This window comes from Myxine glutinosa, chromosome 2 (genome assembly GCF_964187855.1).
Source record: "Myxine glutinosa chromosome 2, kmMyxGlut1.1, whole genome shotgun sequence".
Lineage (NCBI taxonomy): Eukaryota > Metazoa > Chordata > Myxini > Myxiniformes > Myxinidae > Myxine > Myxine glutinosa.
In genome coordinates this window covers 141,728,905-141,749,318 of record NC_136262.1, presented here as the reverse complement: position 1 = coordinate 141,749,318, position 20,414 = coordinate 141,728,905, and the positions used below count along the sequence as shown (strand labels likewise).

The following is a 20,414-nucleotide window of genomic DNA, read 5'->3' as shown; positions in this document are numbered from 1 at the left end:
ACAGACAAACAGACAAACAGATGAAAAATCGGTCAGAGACCGAGGACTTGCCGGAGTGTACTTTTTTATCGGCCATTTAGAACAAATATGGCGGCTGAACCACGTGATAGATGATGTCATCATTAACATATTTTATTCCCCATGGAGAGTTCTTTACAATGAGCCATGTCTCAATTTTTTCTGCTCAGCACTTTTGGAGATATAGAGGTGCAAAGTTTTGCCGTTTTTCCAAGATGGCGGCCGAACCACGTGACATCTGACGTCATCATTAACATATTTTATTCCCCATGGACATTTCTTTCCAATGAGCCATGTCTCAATTTTTTCTGTTCAGCACTTTCGGAGATATAGAGGTGCAAAGCTTTTCCAAGATGGCGGCCGAACCACGTGACCTATGACGTCATCATTAACATATTTTATTTCCCATGGACATTTCTTTCCAATGAGCCATGTCTCAATTTTTTCTGTTCAGCACTTTCGGAGATATAGAGGTGCAAAGCTTTTCCAAGATGGCGGCCGAACCACGTGACCGATGACGTCATCATTAACATTTTTTATTCCACATGGAGAGTTCTTTACAATGAGCCATGCCTCAATTTTTTCTATTCAGGACTTTTGGAGATGTGGAGGTGCAGAGTTTTTCGGTTTTTCCAAGATGGCGGCTGAACCACGTGACCGATGACGTCATCATTAACATATTTTATTCCCCATGGAGGATTCTTTACAATGAGCCATGTCTCAATTTTTTCTATTCAGCACTTTTGGACACATAGAGGTGCTAAGTTTTTCGGTTTTTCCAAGATGGCGGCCGAACCACGTGACCGATGATATCATCATTAACATATTTTATTCCCCATGGAGAGTTCTTTACAATGAGCCATGTCTCAATTTTTTCTATTCAGCACTTTCGGAGATATGGAGGTGCAAAGTTTTTCGGTTTTTCCAAGATGGCGGCCGAACCACGTGACTGATGACGTCATCAGTAACATATTTTATTCCCCATGGAGAGATATTTACAATGAGCCATGTCTCAATTTTTTCTGTTCAGCACTTTCGGAGATATGGAGGTGTAAAGTTTTTCGGTTTTTCCAAGATGGCGGCCGAACCACGTGACCTATGACGTCATCATTAACATATTTTATGCCCCATGGACATTTCTTTCCAATGAGCCATGTCTCAATTTTTTCTGTTCAGCACTTTCGGAGATATAGAGGTGCAAAGCTTTTCCAAGATGGCGGCCGAACCACGTGACCGATGACGTCATCATTAACATTTTTTATTCCACATGGAGAGTTCTTTACAATGAGCCATGTCTCAATTTTTTCTATTCAGTACTTTCAGAGATATGGAGGTGCAAAGTTTTGCCGTTTTTCCAAGATGGCGGCCGAACCACGTGACATATGACATCATCATTAACATATTTTATTCCCCATGGGGAGTTCTTTACAATGAGCCATGTCTCAATTTTTTCTGTTCAGCACTTTTGGAGATTTCGTGGTGCAAAGTTTTGCCGTTTTTCCAAGATGGCAGCCCACCACGTGACCGGTGACGTCATCATTAACATATTTTATTCCCCATGGAGAGTTCATTACAATGAGCCGTGTCTCAATTTTTTCTATTCAGTACTTTCAGAGATATGGAGGTGCAAAGTTTTGCCGTTTTTCCAAGATGGCGGCCGACCACGTGACATATGACGTCATCATTAACCTATTTTATTCTGCATGGAGAGTTCTTTACAATGAGCCATGTCTCAATTTTTTCTGTTCAGCACTTTTGGAGATTTCGTGGTGCAAAGTTTTGCCGTTTTTCCAAGATGGCGGCCGACCACGTGACTGATGATGTCATCATTAACATATTTTATTCCCCATGGAGAGTTCTTTACAATGAGCCATGTCTCAATTTTTTCTGTTCAGCACTTTTGGAGATATAGTGGCGCAACGTTTTGCCGTTTTTCCAAGATGGCGACCGAACCACGTGACTGATGACGTCATCATTTACTTATTTTATTCCCCATGGAGAGTTCTTTACAATGAGCCATGTAGCAATTTTTTCTGTTCAGTACTTTCGGAGATATAGAGGTGCAATTTTTTTTCGGTTTTTCCAAGATGGCCGCCGAACCACGTGACTGATGACGTCATCATTAACATATTTTATTCCCCATGGACAGTTCTTTACAATGAGCCATGTCTCAATTTTTTCTATTCAGCACTTTCGGAGATATGGAGGTGCAAATTTTTTCAAAGATGGCGGCCGAACCACGTGACCGATGACGTCATCATTTGGGCACAGTATATTAGAGGGCAAGCCAAATAAGTGTGCAAAGTTTGGCTATTCTACGTATAGAAAGATTCTACATATAGAAAGTTTTGCGGTTTTTCCAAGATGGCGGCCGAACCACGTGACCAATGACGTCATCATTAACATATTTTATTCCCCATCTAGAGTTCTTTACAATGAGCCATGTCTCAATTTTTTCTGTTCAGTACTTTCGGAGATATAGAAGTGCAAAGTTTTTCGGTTTTTCCAAGATGGCGGCCGAACCACGTCACCGATGACGTCATCAATTGGGCACAGTCTATTCCAGGGCAAGACCAATATGTGTGCAAAGTTTGGCGATTCTCCGTGCAACGGTGTAGACGCAGTGCTGCAAACAGACAGACAAACAGACAGACAAACAGACAAACAGACAAACAGACAAACAGACAAACAAACGAACAGATCAACATACTTGCCGGAAAATTTTTCCGGCAAGTAACAAACGAACAGCTCAACATACTTGCCGGAAAATTTTTCCGGCAAGTAATGAAAAATCGGTCAGAGACCGAGGACTTGCCGGAATTTACTTTTTATCGGCCATTTAGGAAAAATATGGCGGCCGAACCACGTGACCGATGATATCATCATTAACATATTTTATTCCCCATGGAGAGTTCTTTACAATGAGCCATGTCTCAATTTTTTCTTTTCAGCACTTTCGGAGATATGGAGGTGCAAAGTTTTTCGGTTTTTCCAAGATGGCGGCCGAACCACGTGACTGATGACGTCATCATTAACATATTTTATTCCCCATGGAGAGTTCTTTACAATGAGCCATGTCTCAATTTTTTCTGTTCAGCACTTTTGGAGATATAGTGGTGCAAGGTTTTGCCGTTTTTCCAAGATGGCGGCCGACCACGTGACATATGACATCATCATTAACATATTTTATTCCCCATGGAGTTCTTTACAATGAGCCATGTCTCAATTTTTTCTGTTCAGCACTTTTGGAGATTTCGTGCTGCAAAGTTTTGCCGTTTTTCCAAGATGGCAGCCGACCACGTGACTGGTGACGTCATCATTAACATATTTTATTCCCCATGGAGAGTTCATTACAATGAGCCATGTCTCAATTTTTTCTGTTCAGCACCTTTGGAGATATAGTGGAGCAAAGTTTTGCCGTTTTTCCAAGATGGCGGCCGACCACGTGACATGACGTCATCATTAACATATTTTATTCCCCATGGAGAGTTCTTTACAATGAGCCATGTCTCAATTTTTTCAATTCAGCACTTTCAGAGATGTTGAGGTGCAAAGTTTTCGGTTTTTCCAAAATGGCGGCCGAACCACGTGACCGATGACGTCATCATTAACATATTTTATTCCACATGGAGAGTTCTTTCCAATGAGCCATGTCTCAATTTGTTCTATTCAGCACTTCCGGAGATATGGAGGTGCAAAGTTTTTCGGTTTTTCCAAGATGGCGGCCGAACCACGTGACTGATGACGTCATCATTAACATATTTTATTCCCCATGGAGAGTTCTTTCCAATGAGCCATGTCTCAATTTTTTCTATTCAGCACTTCCGGATATATGGAGGTGCAAAGTTTTTCGGTTTTTCCAAGATGGCGGCCGAAACACGTGACCGATGACGTCATAAATTGGGCACAGTCTATTCCAGGGCAAGACGAATATGTGTGCAAAGTTTGGCGATTCTCCGTGCAACAGTGTAGACGCAGTGCTGCAAACAGACAAACAGACAGACAGATGAAAAATCGGTCAGAGACCGAGGACTTGCCGGAATGTACTTTTTTATTGGCCATTTAGGACAAATATGGCGGCCGAACCACGTGACTGATGACGTCATCATTAACATATTTTATTCCCCATGGAGAGTTCTTTACATTGAGCCACGTCCCAAGTTTTTCTATTCAGGACTTTCGGAGATATGGAGGTGTAACGTTTTCCGGTTTTTCCAAGATGGCGGCCGAACCACGTGACATATGACGTCATCATTAACATATTTTATTCCCCCATGGAGAGTTCTTTACAATGAGCCATGTCTCAATTGTTTCTGTTCAGCACTTTTGGAGATATAGTGGTGCAAAGTTTTGCCGTTTTTCCAAGATGGCGGCCGAACCACGTGACCTATGACGTCATCATTAACATATTTTATTCCCCATGGAGAGTTCTTTACAATGAGCCATGTCTCAATTTTTTCTGTTCAGCACTTTTGGAGATTTCGTGCTGCAAAGTTTTGCCGTTTTTCCAAGATGGCAGCCGACCACGTGACTGGTGACGTCATCATTAACATATTTTATTCCCCATGGAGAGTTCATTACAATGAGCCATGTCTCAATTTTTTCTGTTCAGCACCTTTGGAGATATAGTGGAGCAAAGTTTTGCCGTTTTTCCAAGATGGCGGCCGACCACGTGACATGACGTCATCATTAACATATTTTATTCCCCATGGAGAGTTCTTTACAATGAGCCATGTCTCAATTTTTTCAATTCAGCACTTTCAGAGATGTTGAGGTGCAAAGTTTTCGGTTTTTCCAAAATGGCGGCCGAACCACGTGACCGATGACGTCATCATTAACATATTTTATTCCACATGGAGAGTTCTTTCCAATGAGCCATGTCTCAATTTGTTCTATTCAGCACTTCCGGAGATATGGAGGTGCAAAGTTTTTCGGTTTTTCCAAGATGGCGGCCGAAACACGTGACCGATGACGTCATAAATTGGGCACAGTCTATTCCAGGGCAAGACGAATATGTGTGCAAAGTTTGGCGATTCTCCGTGCAACAGTGTAGACGCAGTGCTGCAAACAGACAAACAGACAGACAGACAAACAGACAAACGAACAGATCAACATACTTGCCGGAAAAAAATTTCCGGCAAGTAACAAACAAACGAACAGATCAACATACTTGCCGGAAATTTTTTCCGGCAAGTAACAAACAAACGAACAGATCAACATACTTGCCGGAAATTTTTTCCGGCAAGTAACAAACAAACGAACAGATCAACATACTTGCCGGAATTCTTTCCGGCAAGTAACAAACAAACGAACAGATCAACATACTTGCCGGAATCTTTTCCAGCAAGTAACTAACAAACAAACGAACAGATCAACATACTTGCCAGAAAATTTTTCCGGCAAGTAACAAACAGACAAACGAACAGCTCAACATACTTGCCGGAATCTTTTCCGGCAAGTAACGAACAGATCAACATACTTGCCGGAATCTTTTCCGGCAAGTAATGAAAAATCGGTCAGAGACCGAGGACTTGCCGGAATTTACTTTTTATCGGCCATTTAGGACAAATATGGCGGCCGAACCACGTGACTGATGACGTCATCATTAACATATTTTATTCCCCATGGAGAGTTCTTTACAATGAGCCATGTCTCAATTTTTTCTATTGAGTACTTTCAGAGATATGGAGGTGGAGTTTTGCCGTTTTTCCAAGATGGCGATCGAACCACGTGACTAATGACATCATTGACATATTTTATTCCCCATGGAGAGTTCTTTACAATGAGCCATGTATCAATTTGTCATGTATCAATTCTATCAATAGAATCAAACAAAGCAGTCTTCTGCCATGTTCATACTTAGCACAAGACTGTGGAGCAGCAGGCACCATTGGCTAAGAAGGCGGATGTACCGCTGATGCAATGCCCTATCCAGGTTATGGCAGGAATTAGGAATTTGTCCAAGGTGCCAGTGATAGCTCCTCTACTCTTCGAGAAGGTCGCCATGTGATTTTTAATGCTCACCACCTCATGCCGGCACATGGGACACCCAGTTTAAGCATCATCTCACGGCATCCATCCTCATGACCATGATCTTTATGAACCACATTAGCCTTTCCCAATCCAAACCTATCACTTGCTTCCTTTCAACGTTTCCTCCACCTCAATGATCATGTCGTCTTACATTTTCATTGAAATTGATTTGCACTGTCACCATCATCTGGTACCGTCTCCGATCCAGAGGTTGCTTCTAACGGAACGCCATTCAAATGTCGATCCAGCAGCTCGACCTTCAACTTCCTCATCTATTCCATCATCTTGTTCGCCCATTTTAATCCTTGCCTTCCTCCTCTTCCATCAATATTACCAATCAGTATTGTTTTGTATTGTTGAGGTGATGCTCAGCTCAGCCAAATATTACACATTAATAATAATAATAATAATAATGCATTTATTTTATATAGCGCTTTTCAGGAAGCCCAAAGACGCTTTGACAGAGTGCAAAACATAATGCATAGCAAAACATCTATCTATAATTCCAGCAATCTCTGTGTGTGTGTGTGTGTATCTGTGTGTGTGTTTGTCTGTGACCGCTGTTTCTCGACAACCACGGGTCCGATATACTTGAAACTTGCCAGGTATATTGCTGGGGACCCGAGGATGTGCCTTTTCAAGGTTTTAAATTAATCGCAGAAGTAGTTACCGAGCTATGTCCAAAAAACGATTCAACCAATCAGAGAGCAGCGAGCTATCACGTGTGCCGAACGTGGCGAACAGACTCTGCCTCGGATGGCACATTTGAGAGCGTATTCATTTATTTCCCGTCGGCAAACTATGTTGGCGCTATGTTGGCGTTAAACTATGTTTTAAAACTAATAAAAACTAATTTGTGATTCATCGTAACTGCGATATACGACCTTCCGGAGCTCCCGTGAGAGCGTGCGCCATTACGGATAGTAATTCAATTAAAAACATAAAAACATTGTCCCAATTCAGTCAGAGCGAAGGGCGTTGTTTTAAGCGAAGAGCGTTTTATTTTTCCCCTTAAATTCAGTCGCCGGACGGTGAAAGCTTTTTTTTGGGGGCAGCTACTGGCAGCCACGTACGGCCAATCACAGGACACGTTGTTGTGTCGACGTGCCGTGTTGTTTTCCCTCGCGGTTTGGAATGTTTTTCCTTTTCATTTTTTTTCTCTTCCTTACGGAAGTACGGGCATTTCCTTAAATTTGCGATTCTTTCGCTTTCCTGCGCGTTTGGGCACGCTATGGCGATTTCTTTACCAAACTCCGCAAGCCGTTCGCTTTGGACCAAACCATTTCATGTAAATAGAGGGGGGGGGATTGTCACCGTACTCGCAAGCCGTTCGCTTTGGACCAACCCATTTCATGTCAATAGAGGGGGGGGGATATAATTTTAGATATAGATATAGTACGGGCATGCCCTAGTAAAAACAATTGCAAAAAAAGAAGAATCAATAGGGAAATATTCAAAGCACAAAGGAGGGAGAAGGAGAGGAGATAGTCAGGGGTTAGATGCTGTGGGTTAAATGTTGAATGCAGTGTTGAACAGGTGGGTCTTGAGTGATGTTTTGAATGTGGTGAGTGAGGAGGAGTCTCTGATGGTGTGAGGTAGCGAGTTCCAGAGGGTGGGAGCAGCGATGGAGAAGGCCCTGTCCCCCCAGGATCTAAATTTGGTCTGGATGGGGGGGGGTCAGGAGGTTGGTACCAGCAGAGCGGAGGTTGCGGGTGGGAGTGTGTCTGGAGAGGAGGTCAGCCAGGTAGGATGGGGCCAGGTTATGGAGGGCTTTGTAGGTCAAGAGTAGGATTTTGTACTGGATTCTCTGGGAGATGGGGAGCCAGTGAAGCTTGTAAAGGACGGGGGTGATGTGGTCACGGGTCCGGGAATGGGTGAGTAGACGGGCAGCGGAGTTCTGAATGTATTGGAGTTTATTGGTGATTGTTGAGGGTGAACCATAAAGGAGGCTATTGCAGTAGTCCAGATGGGAAGTGATGAAGGCGTGGATGAGGGTTTCTGCAGCCACGGAGGAGAGGGATGGACGGAGACGGGCGATGTTTTTCAGGTGAAAGAAGGCTGTCTTTGTGATCTGACACATTTGGGTCCCTCTGGGAGACATTGGGTCCCTCTGCATTAAAGTTACACCTGTGACCAAGTGAAGCTGCTAAAACACTGCCATGGCGTGACTGGAGGATAAAAACAAAAAGTTTGGAGCATGCACGGGAAATATTACTGTGATGAGAAGAAGTTGTTTGTGTCACTGTCAAGCGGAACAAGCAGCCACCACCAGCAAATTCAAAAATAAAGAAAACAACAACAAAACATTTTCAAGTCTCTTTTATTGGACTTGGAAATGTGTATATTTTGTGAAAAGATTAAATTTCAAAACTCACCAATTAGCGGCTCATCAACAGATCCATTTGATACTTAAGGCTCAGCATTCCTGCAGAAAGTAAAGATTTTGTAAAGCTGTCACAAATAAATGTCACAAATAAGAAACAATCTCAGAATAAAAATGCAGTCAGGCAGGTGAAAATCAGACTGCATCGGTTCTTTGTGTTTTCCACATTCAGACAGCAAACAACACCACTACACTGTTCTCAGGGTGAAGAAAGAAAGAGCACATAACTACCAAGTATCTTCATACACAGTTGACAATGAAGCCAAGAAATGTTACATGGTAAAGAGGGGGTGAAGATCACCAGAGTTTTTTTTTTTAACCACACTTTTTTCTTTCCCCTTAGTGTCCCAAGCTCCTCCACTCACTTCTGAGCTGTCTAGGCTGTGTTTGAATCCTCGAGAGTTCCAAAGTTTGAAAGGGTCGTTCTGGAGGCTTATAAAGGATAATTCCACAGGGTTCTTAAGGGTAATTCTTATGGCTTTTGTTTTTTCTCTCCGTGTTGGTTCTCAGTCCCCACACGTCTCTGGTGTACATGTACCACTGCAAGTTACCAGTATCGGTGCTGTGATTTCGCGAGTGGGTGCGAGTGTGGATATTTGGAGAGGCGAGTGTTTCCTGAGAAGAAGAAAACAAGACCGAAAGTCTACCAGCGGTGTAGCCGTTGGAATCGAATATATGCTTTAGAAACCTGAAGAATTTACCTTTGGCACCCTTGAGAACTCTTTAGAATTACACTTTAGAAACCTATAGAATTACCGTTTAGAACCAATTGGAATTATCCTTTGGATACCTTCAGAATTACCCCTTAGAACCAATTGGAATTACCCTTTGGAACCCCTTAGAATTAAACACGGTAGGTAGGAGGTTCTTCTTCTTCTTAATTTTTGATGGATGGACAGTCAAATATTGAAGCGGCTTCACCGCTTAAAAACGGTGGTGACTTGATTTTGTGACTTCCTGAACGGACAGACAAACAGACTGGTGGAGAATAGATAAATATACTGGAACTAGAGGTTTCACCCGTGGGAATCCCACGGGCATGGACGTGTGTGACATTTCGACATATTGAGTTAGATGCTGCACCTGTTTCACAATGACACACACACACACACACACACACACACACACACACGTACACACACACACACGTACACACACATGTACACCCACACACATATATATATATATACACATACAGACACACATATATACACATAGACACACACATATATACACATACACACACATACACATGTGTACACACACATGTACACCGACACACATGTACACCGACACACATACACATATACACACACATATATACACACATACACACACACACATACACAGACATATATATATACACACACACACACACACACACACACACACACACACACACACACACACACACACACACACACACACACACACACACACACACACACACACACATATCCCACATCCCACATGTATATACATGTTTAAAGTGTACGTGCCCTCCCCGCCTCCCCCGCCCGGCAACGCTGAGTACTTCTGCTAGTAACTAATGAAATAAAAATGAAGAAATATCTCTGGGTAATTTCCTGAAACTCGGTGAAATTCGCTGAAATTCGCTGAAATTCGCTCGGTGTATCGGTGAAATATTTTATTTGGGCGGTGTAGAATTGCTTCGAACGAAATATCTCAGCAATTTCCCATCTGTGTTTCATGTCCATGCACACGTGAAATGGAGTTTGTTTTTGCACACATGAAATGAACATGTGAACCTTTACTTCCGGATAATAATGTTGAATGAAATAAAAACGAAGAAATATAGTGGGGTCACCCGTGGGACATTTCGACATATTGAGTTAGATGCTGCACATTAAAAATGGTTACTGGCAATTCATCAGATCCAGAAATGGTGTAATGAACACAATTTATTTATTTCACATAATATGTGACCCCTCACTCCTCTCCACCTGACACTCTCCTCTCTCCACCTGACGCTCTCCTCTCTCCACCTGATGCTCTCCTCTCTCCACCTGACGCACTCCTCGCCTCTCCAATCGCTCCTCACTCGCCTCTCCAATCGCCTCTCCAATCGCTCCTCACTCGCCTCTCCAATCGCTCCTCATTCGCCCCTCCAATCGCTCCTCACTCACCCCTCCAATCGCTCCTCACTCGCCCCTCCAATCGCTCCTCACTCGCCCCTCCAATCGCTCCTCACTCGCCCCTCCAATCGCTCCTCACTCGCCCCTCCAATCGCTCCTCACTCGCCCCTCCAATCGCTCCTCACTCGCCCCTCCAATCGCTCCTCACTCGCCTCTCCAATCGCTCCTCACTCGCCTCTCCAATCGCTCCTCACTCGCCTCTCCAATCGCTCCTCACTCGCCTCTCCAATCGCTCCTCACTCGCCTCTCCAATCGCTCCTCACTCGCCTCTCCAATCGCTCCTCACTCGCCTCTCCAATCGGCTTTCCCCGTCTCGTTTCTCTCGTTTTTCTCCCGTCTCGTTCTTTTTCTTGCTCCAAATCGGCCCGTCTCGCCCGTCGGCCCCTCGGCCCGTCTCGCCCGTCGGAATCGGAAATCGGGCCGTCATGCTTTCTTGCTTGCGCGTAAATAAATTGTGTTCATTACACCATTTCTGGATCTGATGACTTGCCAGTAACCATTTTGTAAAAATGAATGTGCAGCATCTAAGTCAATATGTCGAAATGTCACACACATCCATGCCCGTGGGATTCCCACGGGTGACCCCGCAAGTTTGCATTGACGTTCGTCGACGGACTCGTTCGCCCGTCTCATTCGCTTTCTTGCTACATCCTGTTCAAGTCTGCGTTCTTCATCGACCGTCTCATTCATTTTGGAAATATAAGTTTCCACGCAGCGCATGAATTGTCACGATCCTCAAGAGGAATTTGTCTCGTAATCATCAAATGATAAATGGCAAGTAAATTATATTGTGGAAAATTAAAGATTTCAAATAAACCTATTTAAAGTGTATGCGCACATAACTAATTAAAAAAACGAAGAAATTCCCCGTCCTGAAATTTCCTGAAACATATTTTACTTCCGGCTAATAATGTTGAATGAAATAAAAACGAAGAAATATATGTCGGCATCATTGTTGACGTTTTTGTGACGACTGTCATCAAACGAAAAAGTAACATATCTTAACGGAAAAGCAAAAGCGAATTTTTAATATATATCTACACATTGCCGTCGGTGTCATGTTGGGCGGTGTATGATACACCATGACGCGATTTTAAAAAATAGATCTCTGTATTTTCCCGCGTGTGTGGAATGTTTGTGGAAAATTAAAGATTTCAAATAAACCTATTTAAAGTGTATGCGCACATAACTAATAAAAAAAACGAAGAAATATCTCGGTAATTTCCTGAAACATATTTTACTTCCGGCTAATAATGTTGAATGAAATAAAAACAAAGAAATATATGTCGGCATCATTGTTGTCGTTTTTGTGACGACCGTCATCAAACGAAAAAGTAATATATCTTAACGGAAAAGCAAAAGCGAATTTTTAATATATATCGACACATTGCCGTCGGTGTCATGTTGGGCGGTGTATGATACACCATGACGCGATTTTTTAAAATATATCTCTGCATTTTCCCGCGTGTGTGGAATGTTCTCAATTATTGCTGACACCGAGTCTAAAAGTAAAACCATCGATAAAAATGAAATCATATGGTGAGTTAGATTGGAGATAAAGGCGTGAGAGAGACTCAATGGCCTTGAAGTTACAGGCGTTTGAGAATTCATTTCGTTCTATAAACGGCAACTTTCATTGTATTTTCTTCCCGTTTTTTTTCAACCGAGTCTAAAACAATGTTAGCGACTGTGAAAAATGAAATGATATATCGAATTTGATTTGAAATAAAACTGGGAGAGAGCAAGACACCACGGGCCTACAAAACAGGCCTCAAAGCTATGCGAGTTAATAAAATGGTGGATATTTGTTTATAATTATATGAAACCACTCCCAGAATGGGTGGAGCTATGGGTGGAGGTACTCTGCAAACCGAGTAAGCCACACCCCAGACAGACACCCAACAGAATCATCTACGGCTATTATAATATAGATGGGCATTCGGTAGAGCCAATATTTCTGAAAGGTTGAGGAGTTTATGTTTTGTATCCATCCAATAGGTCGGATCCGAATCCCGGTTGTGAACCAAAATCAAATTGGCTTGTTCTTGTCACCTATGAAAATCATGCACCAAGTTTTCATATAACTCATCCACAATATCATGCCATATACACAACCGGTAAGAAGTTTTGGACCACCTCAATTTTTCTAGTTTTTATTGAAATTTAAGTGGTTTAATGTCTCAATGTACTCTGAAATTAAGCATAGAACAAATAAACAATTGGAGATAAAAAGAAATCATAGAATCATTTTGTTTAACAAAATTTAATTTATATTTTTGACTCGGAAAAGTAGCCACCTTTTGCAGATAAAACCACCGAACACACTCGTGCTATCCTTTCTTCAATGGAAATTAAATATTGTTCGGGAAGTTCTTCCCAACACTGTTGCAGAAGTTCCCACAAAAGTGTTGCACTTGTAGGTTACTTTGCTTTCACCATTTTTTCCATTTCATCCCAAACCAGCTCGATGGGGTTTAAGTGTGGAGACTGTGCTGGCCACTCCATGATTTGAAGCCTCCTGTCTTGTTCTTTTCCTCGAAGGTAGTTTTGACAGAGCCTGGAGGTGTGTTTAGGGTCATTATCTTGCTGCAGGATGAACCCCTGACCAACTAGGTGTATACCAGAGGGCATTGCATGGCGCTGCAAAATGCTGTGGTATCCCTTTTGGTTCAGGGTGCCAGTCACTCTATGCAAGTCACCGACTCTGGATCCAGCATAAGAGCCCCAGACCATCACGATTCCTCCTCCATGTTTGACAGTTGGTGTCACATACTGAGGAACGATCCTTTCGCCTACTCAACGGCATACAAAAACCCTGCATGATGAACCAAAGATTTAAAAGTTTGATTCATCGGTCCATAACACCTTCTTCTCGTCTTCAGTAGTCCACTGGCAGTGCTTCATGGCCTAGGCAAGTCTCTTTTTCTTATTTTGCCATCTTAGCAATGTCTTTCTTACTGCCACTCGACCTGTCAAACCTGCAGCTCGAAGTCTTCTATTCACAGTTGAAACTGAGACTTGCTTACTTCGACCAGTGTTAAGCTGTGCTTGAAGCTGTTGTCCTGTGAGCCGCCTATCACGCAAGCTGTTGACTCTCAGAAACTTGTCTTCTGATTCTGTTGTGGCTTTGGGTCTGCCAGACCTCTTCCTGTCAGAGTTTCCTCCAGTTTCCAATATACTACTTCCTGCAGTGCAATATTGTCCAAATAATGCTTCAGAGGGTGTAATAACAGTCTGTTCCAATACTGCTTTTATACAGACAGGGGTTTGTAATCAAGTAATCAGCTGAGGTTGGGACACCTGTAGGAATTGTTTGCATCAAAGTTCAAGGCTTAATTGACTTACATTGCTGCAGAACAGCTGTAAGTTGTTAACCCATTACTTGTTCCCTGAAGAAGGCCTTTTTTTTTGGAATGTAACTGTTTAATTTACATTATTTCCCCGTTTTTGCTCACCGAAACATTTTTTTTTTCAACCTCGAGCAGTTTACTGCTTACCTTTGTACCATTTCAGGTTATTCCCTGGACTTGAAATGCTTAAATTTCAACAAAAACTAGAAAAATTGGTGTTCTAAAACTTTTGACCGGTAGTGTATTGTTTTTGGCCCTTTCACTCAATGGTAAATAATCACTTAAACATTAAAAAAAAATTATCGTATTGGGATTCAGTGCGATTTGAATTTCAGTGCGATTCAGTGCGAAAATTCATCAAATTTGAATCATTTCTGCTATATATCGGTTTTAGCCCGAGCTTATCACTCAATATCACTTTTTTTTTTTTTTTTTTTTTTGTTGTTGTATACTGAATCGAGGCTTGTGAAAGAGCTCAACTCAATATCACAAATACTTATCACTCAACAGACCATTTTCAATTGTGAGGAATCACATTTTAAAATCTCAGATCCAAATCTTCACCAAAATCTCATCATTTCATCCTTGTCGCACACACAACCTCTCCATCAAATTTCTCCGAACCCATCCACAACTCTGAGATATCTTCTTCACAGACAAAGAAACAAATAGACAGCCAGAGGTGACAACAACATAACCTATGCCCCCTGATGGTGGTAGAGCTACAAACATGGAGAGACAACGGATCTGGTCCGAACACTCAGCTTTGATAAACTGGAAAGACACATGGCACGATTCAAGTCAAACGCACAGGGACCTGGAACTGGAAGTTCATGTTCATTTTGTTGAAGGCTCGCCCTGGTGCCCTATTACAAGTTCACGTACTCTAACACCATGCTCTTCCATGAGACTCCATTTTGCAAAGAAACAATAAGATTGGAAAATGTAAAAAGAGAACAAAAGGAGTGTCGGTTACCTATAAAATTGCAGCGGGTGATTTTCCTTGAACCATGTGTGGTTCACAATCTCCTGCAAAACAATGGATGTGTTGGAATCAAATATAAATACGGTCAGGAAACACATCCACTGATGAGCAATTGCATTTTAACCACAATAAGAAGAGGTCAGTAACCCAAGCATGTGAGAACATTCTTGTCCGTGCAAATAAAACACTGCAGTTGAAAACTGTATCAATCCCTCACCGTCATCGTGAGCCTTTGCAATGGACGCTTCCGAAGCATCGCAGTCAGAAGGGAAACCAATGTTTCCCTTCCAATGGTTGGTGGACTGTTTCCCACATTGAAGTCAGTCTTGTCAGGTGACATCTGCAAAGAAGAAAAACAAGTGTATTTGTGTCCGAATCCGAAACAATCGTTGAAATCGAACACTTACATTTGCATAACAAGCATATTCCCAACAAGCACTCACTGATGCAATGACCAAGGTTTGATTCAAAACTCATAAAATACATTCATTCATCAAATAAGTTATGGTGCACAACACAAAAGTTTTTTTCTCAGCTGAAAAAGAAACACTCTGAACTCAATAATTGGATATCTGAACAACAACAACAGGTATTTAAAGGCCATTTTCGCTGCTAGAGCTGGGGTTAGCCTTGCGGGCCCCATGACAATCTTCTCCATTTTGCCCTATTTTCTGCATCTCCCCTTGTTAACCCCCTTGCCTGCATTTATTCTTTCAACACCTTCAGCCAAGTCTTTCTCGGTCTTCCCCGTCCTCTACTTCCTTCCACATTCATTTCCATCACTCTTCTCAACCAGTCACTTTCATCCTTCCTCAACAAATGACCAAACCATCTCAACCTTTTTCTCTTCACAGCATCCATCACAGGTTCCATTCCCATCATCTTTCACAATTCATCATTTGTCTTCCTCTCTCTCAACGATACTCTGCACATCCACCGAACCATTCGCATTTCCACCCTTTCCAGCCTTCGTTGCTGCTCTACATTCATTACCCATGTCTCGCTCCCATAAATCATAACACTTCTCACACATGCAGCATACACCTTTCCCTTCAGCTTCAACGACACTCCCCACCTCGTCAGCACACCACTCAGTTCCCAAAACTTCTTCCATGCACATCTCACCCGAGCAACCGTTGCCGAGTCTGATCCACCTTCTCCATTCAGCACGTCTCCTAGGTTACAAAATGTTTTCACACCTTCCAGCTTCACGCCATCTCCAAGATCCAACTCAACATTTCCTCCATCTGCAGCTCCCTCTGTGCGCACCTTATGCTTGAATGTGGCTGCCACACTGGTTAATGACCCTCGCAGACCACAACATCTTTGATGATCCCACTCAGCACACATTGTACATTGAATGGAGTTCACTCCGACACCCTTCCTGCACACAGCACACGGCCATGTCCCAGTTCTTTCCACCTCACCACATGCTTTACCACTTGCCATCACCTTCATTTTTCCGATATTCACCTCCAGACCTTTTGTCTCATACATTCCTTCCACTTGTTCATCTTCTCCTTCAGTCCATCCATACTTTCCAAAATCAACACCAGATCATCACCACACAACAATTCCCACGGTAAACCCTCCTTGTCATTCCGAGCCAGCACCTCCATCACAGCTACAAATCGTAGTGGACTTCGTACCGAACCCTGATGCACTCTTACCTTCACCTCAAACTCACCACTGTTCCCGTCCTTCGTCCTGACAGCTGGGCACGCTCTTTTCTACATTGCCATCACTACTCTGATCAACCATTCCTCCACTCCGAACTTCCTCAATGCCCATGTCAATACTTCACGTGGAACCCTATCGAATGCTTTCTCCAGATCAACAAACCCAAGAAACAACTTCTTCCTCTTCTCCATGTACTTCTCCTGCAACTGCCTCACAATAAAAAGTGCGTCTGTCATTTCTCTTACTGGCATAAATCCAAACTGCATTTCGTCGGCCATAAAGCCTAGATTTGTGACGTGCTGCAGTGACTATTGTCCACCCGGCGGCGTCCGTCGTCTGTCGTCGTCGTGTCAACTTTTCGACGTTAACACTCCAGCGTCCAAAAATATCAACCGAATCTGAACAAACATGGCATGCAGCCTCTTTCCCCTCAATGACCAGGTTGGTATTACATTTCAGCCCGATCCGTTGAAAAATTGCGGATTTAGGTGACCATTTTGTTTTTGGTCATGAAAACGATGTTAACACTCTGGTGTCCACAAATATTAACAGATTTTGATCAAACTTCGAATGTTTAACCCTTACCACACAAGGTAGGTTGCTATTGCATTCCAACCGGATCCGTCACAAAATGGCCGCCATAGGCCGCTATATTGTTTTCGGCTCTGAAACGACGTTAAGACTTTAACATCCACAAATATTTATGGATTTTGATCAAATTTGGTGTGTGAGACTCTTACCACACAAGGTAGGTTGTTATCGCATGTCAACCCGATCTGTCACAAAATGGCCGCCATAGGCCAGCATATTTTTTTCAGCTCTTAAGAAAAGCACAATAATTTAGGATGCTGAAACTGAGAAAGAAGTGAACACAACATTTACGGAAGTGAATGTATATATAGAAATTGACAAAAATCTTTTTAATTTCAGGATGCCGAAGCTGAAGAAGAAGAGTGCTAGTCAAAGACGTGCTGCTGCTGCGCGCAGAATGAGTGGGTTGAGAGTGCATGATATTGGCTCTGGATTGACAAATCAGCAAGAGCACAGTGAAAGCGCTGGCTCTCGTGCTGCACCATTTGGAGATCAGAACGATATTGTGGGATCTCGTGATATCGCTACTGCATCATGGAATCAGCTGAACAGTGGGATCACTGCTTCAACTGCATTCGTAGATCAGAGGGATATCAATGTCACCGGAATGGTGGAAATTCTTACAATGCATGTAATTGTCATGACATTTCAACGTTTCTTGCACACCTTCATTTTGAATATAAAGTATAAATTGTTGTTATATATTTTGTATTCATTTGACATAAAATATCATGAAACATTTACTCCGACTCAATTCTATTTCTGCAATACTGTTGCAAAGCTTAAAGATGCATCGTCACGTTTGCAGCCGTAGTTTCTGGCAGTCAGGTAACATTTTTCTCAATGATTAGCATGTATATGAAATGTCCATATACATTTTCCCTATAACTTTCATGACAAGGATTCCCCACAATTTCTTCTGACGTCACTTAAATATACACTTGCGACGTTTTGTGGGCATATTCACTGGGACAAGACGTGGGGGTGGGTGACTTTGAAAGCGAATTACACCCGTTTCCTTTTATCTACACAACTATATTTCTGCAACATTGTTGCAAAGTGTAACATTGTATCAATTGTAAAACAAGGACAAGTATAAGGATACAAGGACCTTAAAATTATTACGCAAGGTTGTTGGCTTTTCATTGAAGTCAAATCTAGCACAGACAACTGACCGAATTTAAAGTTGTCCAGTCAGGTCAGTTGAGTTCTGCTTCCCTGGAAGTTCTTGCTCACCTCTCTGACAAAGATCATTCCTGCTGGGTTGTTCAGTTTGGTCGGACAACAAGGGACTACCCCGGAAGAGTCTGGATAGTTTCATATTCTTTCCATTTCCTCATGATGGAGCTCACTGTGCTCTTGGGAACTCTCAACACTCTAATATAGAAATAGTTTTATATCCTTCCCCAGATCGATGCCTCCTCAATAATTACATCTCAGAATTCTACAGACAGTTTCTTGGACTTCATGGTCACGTTTCTGCTATGGCATGCACTGTCAGCTGTGGGACCTTATATAGAAAGGTGTGTTTCTTTTTAAATCATGTCCAATCAATTGAATTAGTCATGGGTGCACAGCAATCAAGTTGTGGAGACATCTCAAGGACAATCAAAGGAAATTGTATGCACATGAGCTCAATGTGGAGTATCATAGCAAAGGGGTTGAATACTTATTACTTGAAAAATCGAACATTTGTCAAGTATATTTGTCGGTTGCGTTTGTGGTTCTGTCTGTCTGTCTGTCCGTTTGTTTGTTTGTTTGTCACAGGCCTACAGGTCACAATTCGAAACCGATCGTCACGAAACTTCACCAAGTTGTATAGGTCGTCTCAATTGAGAAGCCTATTGTTGGGGTCAAAAGGTCAACATAGGCCAAAGGTCACCAAGTTCGCCAAATTTCTAAAATCCTCAATTTTCATCCGATTGACTTGAAATTTGAAGAGGACTTGCATATCTGGTCACTGAATTCAAACACCAAGTATATTTGACGTCAACATAGGCCAAAAGGTCAACATAGGCCGAATTTCAAAAAGCACCAATTTTCATCCGATTGACTTGAAAATTGAACAGCATTTGCACATTGAGTCACTAAATATTTTTGAGGTCAAAAGGTCAAAGGTCAACTCAAGGTCAACCTTACAAAATCATCATTTTTCATCTGAAAAATCATCACTTTTCTTCCTGTTGACCCAAGCTTTGATCAAGATTGCCAATTTTAATCTTGATGAAATGGACAATTTGCTGTATCAATGGAATTTTTTTTCTTGGGGTGGGGGTGGATTTTGCAAGCATCGTGCTCCGCATGATGTCTTCTTGTTGAAATTTCAGCTTTTCAATTTAAATTATTTTGTAAAAAAATATTTATTTTTTAAATCCACGTTGACATTATGGGGTATTATGTGTGGATAACTGGATCAGTGACAAAACACGTGAATTTAATCCATTTTAAATTCAGGCTGCAACACACCAAAATGTGAAAAAAGTAAAGTGGTATGAATATCTTCTCAAGGCACTGCATGTGAAATACTCAAGACTCCCTTCATGCAACACACCCTTCGCATCAGCATCTACTTCACACCATATTAATTATCATGACACCATTATAAACAATACTCACTTCAATAATATTACGTCCATCAAATTGAAGTCCAACAAATAATGTCGTGAAGAGGATGCCAAGTGCCCACACATCGACTGGGGGACCTTCGTAGCCATGCTCTGTCATCTCTGGTGCCCAACAGCTAGGTGTGCCACAGACATCATACAATTTTTGACCATGTATGAAATGTGTGGCAATGTCAAAGTTGATGACCTTCACAATCCCCGTGTTGCTGTAAAGCACGTTTTCTGTCTGGAGAATAAACATAAATCAATATGTTAAAAACCATAAAACCCTTGATGATAAATTATGTTGTGAAGGAAAGATGCAAATTTAAATGCGATGGGCCGGCAGGACAAAAAAGTCGAGAAAGAGAAAATTAAAAAAAAAAAAAATCCTCGACCAATGTCAATCAGGAGTTTCATAATATGGAGGAAGTGGAAGCGAGAGTAGATAGCGAGGAGTACAAACGAGAGAGTCGCAGGAAGTGAGACTTCGTTTAGCTAAATGACAGGAATTGAAGGCCACAATATGTAGAGGTGTGAAAGGAAAGAGAAAATCTGAGGAAGTGTCGCAATCTTGGTAAAGGACAATATTATATCAAGAGAAAAGGGCGACCT

General features: G+C 42.1%; 1 protein-coding gene across 1 annotated transcript in view; it reads right to left on the bottom strand.

The window, feature by feature from the left end:
• Positions 1-8,361: 8,361 nt before the first annotated feature.
• LOC137422271 (uncharacterized) overlaps positions 8,362-20,414 on the bottom strand; it is a 157,930-nt gene continuing 145,877 nt past the window's right edge. Inside the window, exons 45-48 of the mRNA XM_078772642.1 lie at positions 19,813-20,046; positions 15,143-15,265; positions 14,917-14,969; positions 8,362-8,476 (exon numbers count right to left, since the gene is read on the bottom strand). Coding sequence (XP_078628768.1) covers positions 8,461-8,476; positions 14,917-14,969; positions 15,143-15,265; positions 19,813-20,046 — 426 coding nt within the window. The 3' untranslated portion in view covers positions 8,362-8,460. The remainder of the gene's footprint in view (positions 8,477-14,916; positions 14,970-15,142; positions 15,266-19,812; positions 20,047-20,414) is intronic.